The sequence below is a fragment of the Sinocyclocheilus rhinocerous genome, unplaced genomic scaffold, assembly GCF_001515625.1.
Source record: "Sinocyclocheilus rhinocerous isolate Xijiao unplaced genomic scaffold, SAMN03320098_v1.1 scaffold1767, whole genome shotgun sequence".
Classification (NCBI taxonomy): Eukaryota; Metazoa; Chordata; class Actinopteri; order Cypriniformes; family Cyprinidae; genus Sinocyclocheilus; species Sinocyclocheilus rhinocerous.
This window is the reverse complement of record NW_015646318.1, coordinates 177,281-186,855: the sequence shown is the minus strand read 5'-3', so window position 1 is coordinate 186,855 and position 9,575 is coordinate 177,281. Positions and strand designations below refer to the sequence as shown.

Sequence of the window (9,575 nt, the reverse complement as noted above, 5' to 3'; positions counted from 1 at the left end):
AAGGAGGGGGCTTTGTAGAAAACGAAGCGTTTGAGAGAGGCGGGGCATAGAGGACCTACAATAATGTACAGTATTTGAAAAATAATGTGTTTTTTGAACATTAAAGCATGTCAACATATTCTGTTACACCAAATACACAAAATAATGATCTTTAAAAAAGCATCATATGACCCCTTTAATGTTTTGTTGGTTTTTTTTTAGGTTTCAGTTGACAATATATTGTTAAAAGACTTACATTTATGACTTGAAGTTATAAATTTACCCTCTAAATAAACTATTCAAAATATGTATTTTTATTTGTAATACAACTGGTTAAAATATTAACACAGTATTACGTGTGTGGGTGTGGGTGTGTGATCTATTTATAGATACTTTTAATCTATTAATTTTATATAAAGAATAATGTATTTATAGGGTAGTGTATATTAAAATAGCATTATAAGATATGGTTAATAAATGTATATAAATATAATGTAATATTTATTATATGTATCTTATATTTAATAAACATTACTATTAAAATCCTATGCTTCATATTTTATATATTTAAATTTTATTTATATATTCAAATGTTTTTCATATTTTTTCATCATTGCATTACATTACCTCGTCAAGGACTACAATAGGTTTATTTTTTGTTAGATTTGTCGGAAGATCTCAAACTTTAAACCCTATTACCATGTTTTTTGTATAGTGAACAGTTGATAAAAGAAAAATGGACATTTGTAGAAATATCAGAATGAAATTATTTTTCTAATAAACATCTTGAAGTGTCATGACCTTGAACTGAAGGCATCCTTTTAGGCATCCATTAAGTCCTTAAAATCCCATTAAGATGAAACAATGTCATTAAAGACGTTCTTTGTCTAATGTAAATGTAAAAATGTTAATTTGGAAATGGAAAAGGCACCTGTTTTTCTCAAATGACATTGGCGGCAGGAGTGTGTTGTGCATTTGGGCGTTTTGTGGAAAGGATCTCTAGATGCGGCACGTCCTGTCCTGAGAGACCTGGAGGGGCCGGAAGAGAGGTTTGGAGAGGAGAGGGCGGGAGGTCATCGCTCATGACTGACTAGCTTTCTGATTTGAAGGAATGGAACTTTCTCTCGCTCTATTTCTGTCTCTATCTGTTGATCTCCTGACAGAGTCCCGGGAGATGCTGCTGTGAGCCGTGTGTGTTGCAGGGTTGTGTAGATTTGTCAGCGTTTTTGACCACTGCCTTGTGACCAGCTCAGGCGCTGTTGTTGTCACTGTGGTGTTGGCGTTTGGATTGGCACTGTAGAGAGAGACGGGAATAGAACTGGCATGGACAGAGAACCAGAGAGAAACAGGCTATTTTGGAATCACATACTAGCATACTACTCATTGTGGTCCTGTAGTATGCATGCTGCTTTTAATTATTTTATTATTTATTTATTAATTATTTGATAACTTACATGAACAACTACATGTTCAATGACATTTCCATATGAAATAAAATCAGCTCCAATTTTTAACTTATTTTTCTTATCACATTAACTGCACTAACAAACAACATTAAGACAATTTTAAAAAATGCATTGATGTAAAATGACTGCAGTCACTGAACTGTTCATGCATATGTATAAACAACAACTGCATACTGCTGTTTGAAACATTAGGCATGCTTACAATTTTGCATATATAAAAAAATTATATTCAGCATGCATTATACAGTATACTCTGCTGTATGCATGATGCAGTATGTTTTTAAATGTATCAAACAAACACTAGTATGCTACTCTGTCACATTGATCTCATTATGTTGCATCATGTGTAAGTCTGCAAGTGGCATCCAGTTATCTTGACAATAACTAGAGTTACTAGCATTTTTAATTCAAACTTTCGTCAATTCAATCTAAAATGAGTCAAGGAGATGATCAAAATTACTACTGATATAGTTTGGACTCATTTGTCACTTTGGAAATAGAAAGTAAAGTTTAGTTATTATTAAATATAAATGCTAGACTACTGGTCAAACTTTTGGGAGAACTGGAATTTTTGCATTTATTTGATCAAAAGTACAGTAAAAACAGTAATGTTGAGAAATATTAATACAATTTAACATAACAGTTTTCTATTGTAGTGTATTTTAAATTGTAATTCCTGTGTTGCAAAGCTGAATTTTCAGCATCAGTCTTCAGTGTCACATGATCTTCAGAAATCATTCTAATATGCTGATTTGCTGCTTAATTATTATTGGTAGTTAGTTACTAATAATAGTTGTTATTATTATTATCAACATAAAAAAAAACAACATTTATTATTCATTTTTTGTGGAAATTATGACACATTTTGCAGGATACTTTGATGAATATTAAGTTAAAAGAACAGAATTTATTTGAAATAGTGATTTTTTTTTTAAATAACATTATAAATATCTTTACTGTCACTTTTGATCTATTTAATACTTCCTAGCTGAATAAAAGTAATTAATTAGAAAAACCACTTACCCCAAACTTTTGAATGTATATATTCACATAGAAAACAGTTATTTGAAATTGTCATAATATTTCACAATATTACTGTTTCTGCTGTATTTTTGGATCAAATAAATGCAGCTTTGGTGAGCAGAAGAGACCTCTGTGAAAAACATTTAAAAATCGTAATTATTCCAAACTTTTGACCACCAGTGTATATGCAAAGTATTTTGTGCATTCCAAACAGAAATGTTGCATACTGCTTGCTTCATAATTAATAAGAGCAAAGTGATAATATGCTGTTCCAAATGGAGAAAACAAGAAAGCAGTGGAGAAAGGCATGAAATCTGACCTTTTTCCCCATGTGGTGATCCCCCCTGAGGGAAGGCGAGAGAGGTCCCACCGCTGGCATCAGGACACATGAGCAGTCCTACACTACAGCAGCACATCACATCTGATCCATTCAGATCACAGCATTTACACAACCACTGGATGCTTCTCTACTCTCAAATATGTCAAATTATGTCCGGGAACATCCTTTGGTCTATTTCAGCTTGTTCTGTCATGGATGCTTCTCTTATTTTTTGGAAGAATTTCAAGCACACTTCATAGTGTTTCCAATATTAGACAAGAGGTTTAATTTGCGCAGCCAAGACTTCACAGACCGGTTTTTAAGAGAAGATATGTCAGTGTTTAATGTGAAATATATTTGACATTAAATACCAACATATATCCATTGAAGTGGTGTAAAAACTTTCTTTTCTGTTCTATTAAAATAAATAAATTATAAAAAATTATGCAACTCTAAAGCAATAATTACTGAGACAGGCTACTGAGGTGCAATAATTTATGTTTGCTAAAAATTAAACTAAAAATTGTGTATGTTCAATATTAATTAATATGTAACATTATATTTGTAATAATTTTGTCTTTATGTATTTATGTATGTATGTATTTTTTTATCATTAGTCCTGCTTCCATTTTCATAGTACACATTTTTTTATATTTTAATAGAATATATTTTATTTTTATAATAATAATATTATTATTATTTACTCGTTTCTATTTTCTCGCAAAATGTTTGTTTTTTCATTTTTAATGACAAATGCAAATGCAGTGTCTCAGTATTTATGATATGTATATTGACAAATCTAACATTCACTTTGATTAATGAATGAATTGTGAGTATAGGCTGGTTTCACACTTGTTAGCTAAACATCTATATAAATGATTAAGCTAAGATAATTGAGGGATGTTAGGGTGAGTGAATGATCCTGTAAGATTTGATGAAGTAATGATGAGTACATGAACATTGAATCAGAAGATTCTAGTGATCATCTGGTCAAAACTAATGGCAGGTGAAGTTTCATGCCGTGTCATGTCAGTTTCAGTGAATTATTATTTTAAAAGAAGGCTCAGTCTTTCTGCTTCGTGAGCAGATGTCTAATTCAGCAGCAGATCCCTAATTCAACAAACAAAAAAGACGATGTGCATGCGACAGTGAATATAAAAGCACAACAGACATCATCAAAACAAATGACAATTAACGTCTCACGACAGCGCCCTCAGGACAGGCCTGTAATTTCATTATTGCTTTATTTTCTTGGGAAACTAATGAGCTAATAGGGATTTTTTTTTTGGTTCACATGAAAACTATAATGCAGAAGGCAGGTAAATCAAAATGGCATGAGCTGGAAAGTTATTAATGGTCCTCAAGGCAATCATTTTTACATAAATGTTTACATCATTAATGTTTGTGTTTTGTTTTGTTTTATTTTAGGAAAATGACATCCAGTACTATGACTCCAAAGCCGACTCGGATGTTGTAAGTGACAGATATTTTTATTTGTTTTGTGCTCTTTCAAATGAAAACTTTTCATTAAAGGGGTCATATGATGCTGCTAAAAAGAACATTATTTTGTGTATTTGGTGTAATGAAATGTGTTTATGCGGTTTAAAGTTAAAAAAACACATTATTTTCCACATACTGTACATTATTGTTTCTCCTGTATTATTATTATATGAAAAGTAATCAAAAAACTATTAAATAAAAGAATATTATTAGTATATTATACATATAATATAATATATTGTATGATCTACTAATCTACTAATCTCTTATTTGTGTTATATAAGTTATAAGTGTCTTTATTTCATATTTAACAATAGGCTTGTTTAGTTACCTTACATAAGTCATTGTGTCAATTTAAAGCTCATCAATGAATTTTTCAAAGAAACCAATGATTTTAGGAGAACTATGAGACTATGTTGATTACGGGTTTAGAACGACATGGGGGTAAGTGATTAATGACAAAATGTTCATTTTGGAGTGGAGTATCCCTTTAAGTGTTCTGAGTTATGAAAGAGCACCCTTTGAGCAAATAATTCTGCTCTGCGATTTTTATGTATCATATACTCAGTAACAACCTTTTGATTGTATAAGTGAAAGGTCACTGCGGCTGATTGATTTCTCAGCGCGCAGAAGGACGGATGAGTAGAGGAGGAAAGGAGGTACAATGAGAGAGAGGAGGAACAGTAGAGCACGAGAAGTCATAAATCAGAGAGTGATTTTGTGCGGTAGAAGCGCGGCAGGCGTGTGATTAATGATTGGCCACTTTAGGGGCTGTCCACGTCTCTAATTGGAGGACATCGCTCATCATTAAAAGGGGCAAGGGGACAGTGGCCCACCGACACCCTCGTGATGTAGTCGTGTCCTCTTTCGGAAGACCAAACAAAGTAGTTTCGCTTTCACAACGAAGCACACAGCGTCTTCACGACATGGCGGCAGCGGCAACAACAAAACTACAACGAGAATAAAAGTTACGCCTTCTTTCTTTGCGTGAACATTTGGGCGGCGTTATGCAAATCTTCCCACATAGTGAGGTAGACATGTTCTACTGTGTTCTTGCCTTTATTGTGCAACTGTAGAGACATACAAATACTTACAAATCCTTTGAGGTTCAAAGAATATTGAATTTATATTTTGGTTTTATTGTATTTATAATTCATGAGATTAATTAATGACTTATTTATCAATATAATAGTTTCTGGGTGATTTCTAAAGACTGACAGGAATCATTACTTTTATTAACTTCAATAATTAATAAATTTGTCGTTACATTTTGTCCAGTTGTTGGATTGACAAAGATTATTGTTATTATTATAATTATTGTTATTTAATAATATTGATCTATTTGTTAGCATTATTTTTTTTTTTTCATTTGTTGCAATACATAATACATTATTATTATTATTATTATTATTATTATTATTATTATTCACATTTTGTCCAGCCATCAGAGGATTGGCAAAAACTATTTATTTATTTTAGTACTTTTTTACAGGTATAATAATAATTCATTATTTTTATTGCTATTTGTCTCTGAATTTGAACATATGCAAAAGTGTTTATTTCAATATATTGATATTGTTTCAGTGCATTCAAATGTACATAAAAGCTTCATTTATGAATATCTAGGAGTACAAATGCAAACAGAGGAGTTGCAGTTCCAAGAAGAAGTGTTTTAGTCGACCAAGTCGGATGAGAGGTGGCAGTGGAAATCAGGTCCATCAGCCCAAGCTGAGGTTTCTCTTTTTATCATCACAGTCTTCTCCATCCATTTGGTCTCCGTCGTCTCGCTCGGCAAACCGTGGCACGGTGCCATTCCATTCCCTCCCACTCTCCTCCTCTTCCATGCTGTTTTGCGATGCCCTTTGGAGCTTTGCTCTCCTCCACCTACTGCAGGAAAGATCTGCTCTTTTTTCCTGCCCTAGAAGTTGTAATCTTCAGTCCTGCAGGCAGATCTCCATCACGGGCCGTTCTAATGATGTTGACTCTTCCTCACATCTACTGACGAAACCTTTGGCTTGAAGTCTCGCAGGAAACTTTTTTAGGATGTGCTTCAGATACTTTACAACAGGAAAATGCAAACATTTTGCAAAAAAAAAGAAAAAGTGCAGTACTTTTACAAATCCAGATGTAGACGGCAATCTAAAATAAAAAATAAATTGTAAATTAAAATTCATAGTACACCATCATAATCCAGATGGTCCAATGGCTTCATCTTTAATTGATTACGTCGCCATTGGTCCAAAAGCACAAAGTTATTTACATTAAAACACCAGCATCTGCCTGCTGGATGTCAGTTGCCAAGTGCTCTGATGTACAAATAACAGATTAGCACAAGAGTTAGAGGTCCACTAATGCCACATACATGCTAAAAAGTCTAAAAGTCTTAAGTGAATGCACATTTAGATACAGCATAGATGTTTTGTGTTTTGTTTCTTGTTTCTAAAATAGCACCGTCTCTCTAACACAATATAAGTGTTTTGATTTTATCCTATTACAGTTAGTGTAGCATAATATGACATATAACCATACATGCTGTTTTTGCAGTGTGTGAATTTTATGTCCGTATACCAGGGTTTCTGCAGGTCTTTAAAAGGGCGTAATTCGACAAATTAAGGCATTAAAAGGGTCTTAAATTCGTAAAGTTGTGGCATTAAATATTGCATGTACTGCAAAAATGAATATCTTTCTCAGTGGTTGTCTTTTTTTAACCAATAGAAATATCTAAACATCTTTATATCAAGATATGTTTTTTTTTTATTCGAGATGCAAAATGAAGATATGACAAATTTTAACAAAATTGAGTTTATGCCTAACACATGTCTGTCAGTGGAGTATGAAAACTTGTTTTCTCTTTAAATTAAGTAGATTTTTCTGAGCCCAATGGCAGATATTTGTTCTTTTTTAAAGGCAGGGTATGTGATTTTTCAAAAACACTTTAGAAAACTGATTCGGGCCGAATAGCAAAACAAACTTGTAGCCAATCAGCTTGTTTTGGTGATTTCAAATATCAACATTGGCTACCAGAAATCGCTTACTCTGCCTTTAATAACTCACTTTATTTTGCTTCTCAAGTAAATGTATCTTGATTTAAGAATCTTTAAACATTTGTACTGGCAAACAAGACCAAAATACTGAGAAAGAATATCACTTTCTGCAGGTACACTAGAAATTAGGGTTATGTCCATATTCTGGTGGTTGGGAACAGAGGTGTTCAGGCTTTCAGCTATTTGTTTGTAAAATGATTAATGGAGTAATCGGTTGGAAGCTGTATTTTTAAACATTCAAGTGTTGCTAATACAACTCATTGTGCTGGTTTGATAACATGTTGATGTATTGTGTTCCTTTCAATTTATTCCTGAAATTTTCTTTACTTGGTCTTAAAAACGTCTTGAAAAAGTCTTAAATAAAACCTGCAGAAACCCTGGTATACTGTATAAAATATTAAGACTTAATTCTGCTTAAAAAAAACAAATTGGGAAAAAAGCCTTTTTATATTATAGATGGAACCTTATAAGAAAGCTGTGTTAAAAAAATGGTCCTCTAAAATGATTACATTTTTAATTGAATCTAGCATGTGATGTGATACATTCATGTGACATGAATGTATTCAGAAACCCTGGTATACTGTATAAAATATTAAGACTTAATTCTGCTTAAAAAAAACAAATTGGGAAAAAAGCCTTTTTATATTATAGATGGAACCTTATAAGAAAGCTGTGTTAAAAAAATGGTCCCCTAAAATGATTACATTTTTAATTGAATCTAGCATGTGATGTGATACATTCATGTGACAGTATAACATGCTACTGTTTGAAACATTTAATGTTGTGTTATGCATACTGTTTCTCAAACGAGATTTAAATAGTAAGAAGATCTGCTCTTTGTGCAGGGTTTATAAAATATGAGGATGCCATTTTTGTTTCTAAAAGTCATTATTAGGGTTATTATTTTGCTAAATTTGGACTGTGACACACGCACACTAACACTCTCAAAAGGCAAAAGTGGAAGCGGCCTGTAATTTTGTTTGTGATTAAAATGAACCCTTGAAAGATAAAGGTCATTTTTGGCTCTCTTTAGGTTAACCTTTAATTTAACCTTCAAAACAGGTGGTGTATGAACGGGGAAAATGAACCAATCACTGGATTTTGGTGGATTTTGAGCTCCTAATTAGAAGCTGTCTTGGGTAATTATGACTGGGCTCGACACAAAACACTCGAGTGAAGGATAGTCAGGTGGAAGAATAAACAAATAAAGGACATCGAGCTGAGATCCCCTCAAAGACGACTTTTCCAAATCAGTTGCCTGAAACGTGTCTAAACGAGCAGAAAATGGGGTGTAATTGTGTGTGCCGGTGATGTGTTGCCTTGAAAAGCGCAAAAGTGTTTGTTATCAGGGTGGTGCAGTCATTTATAGCTTTCATTCAGTTTAATATCTCGGTTTAACAAGCAGACTGCAGGAGTTTGGAGTGATTTTATGCATCAGATCAAAATGGACTTTTATGTACATCCTTTAAAAACGTTCCTACGTTTATTATAAATAATTCATCCATGCATTAAAGAAATTCACTGTTTGTTTTTATGTTAATGCAATGCAACTTCCTCCACTTCTGAAGCAGCTTTTCTTTTTTACTTTTTCTTTTCTATTCAACATACTTTTGCAGCCAGAAATGTCACCTTATAATGTCATTTTCATGTTGGCTTTAGCGTACTACAATTTCTGCGGTATGCAGTATGTACGTTGAATGCCATGTGAAAAAGTTTATGCATGGAAAAGCAACATGACCTTCTGCATTTTCCAGAATATGCAGTGCAAAACTAGAGCTCACTGAGCTGAATTCTGTATCCCACAATGCAATGTCCTCCACTTGACCTTCCATTTCCAGTGTGACTAAAGAACCGTAAGTAATATCAGCCACCATTTATAACACCATCTTGGCTCATTGTTTGATCCCAGTGCCAAAAGTTAAGACATATTTACACAAAACTGAACTGAAAATGTGAAATCTATTTTAGATTAACCTTTGGTTAATATAAGATCAAGTGACAACAGTGTTGCACAGTAATGTTTGCAACATTTATCATTGCATATTGACTATTTTGTGTACTATTTTTAAAAACAGCTCAACCCTAGTATTGCAATATGAACACAGCTGCTGTATTTAAAGGAATAGAAATCTAGCATTACATCACTTGCTCTCCAATGGATCCTCTGCAGTGAATGGGTGCCGTCAGAATGAGAGTCCAAACAGCCAAACATCACAATAATCCACAAGTAATCCACACCACTCC

The 9,575-nt window shown here is 33.1% G+C and overlaps 1 protein-coding gene across 1 annotated transcript in view; it reads left to right on the top strand.

The window, feature by feature from the left end:
* Window positions 1-9,575, top strand: part of LOC107707259 (voltage-dependent calcium channel subunit alpha-2/delta-2-like) — a 122,091-nt gene that overhangs the window by 34,327 nt on the left and 78,189 nt on the right. Inside the window, exon 2 of the mRNA XM_016511247.1 lies at window positions 4,216-4,260. Coding sequence (XP_016366733.1) covers window positions 4,216-4,260 — 45 coding nt within the window. The remainder of the gene's footprint in view (window positions 1-4,215; window positions 4,261-9,575) is intronic.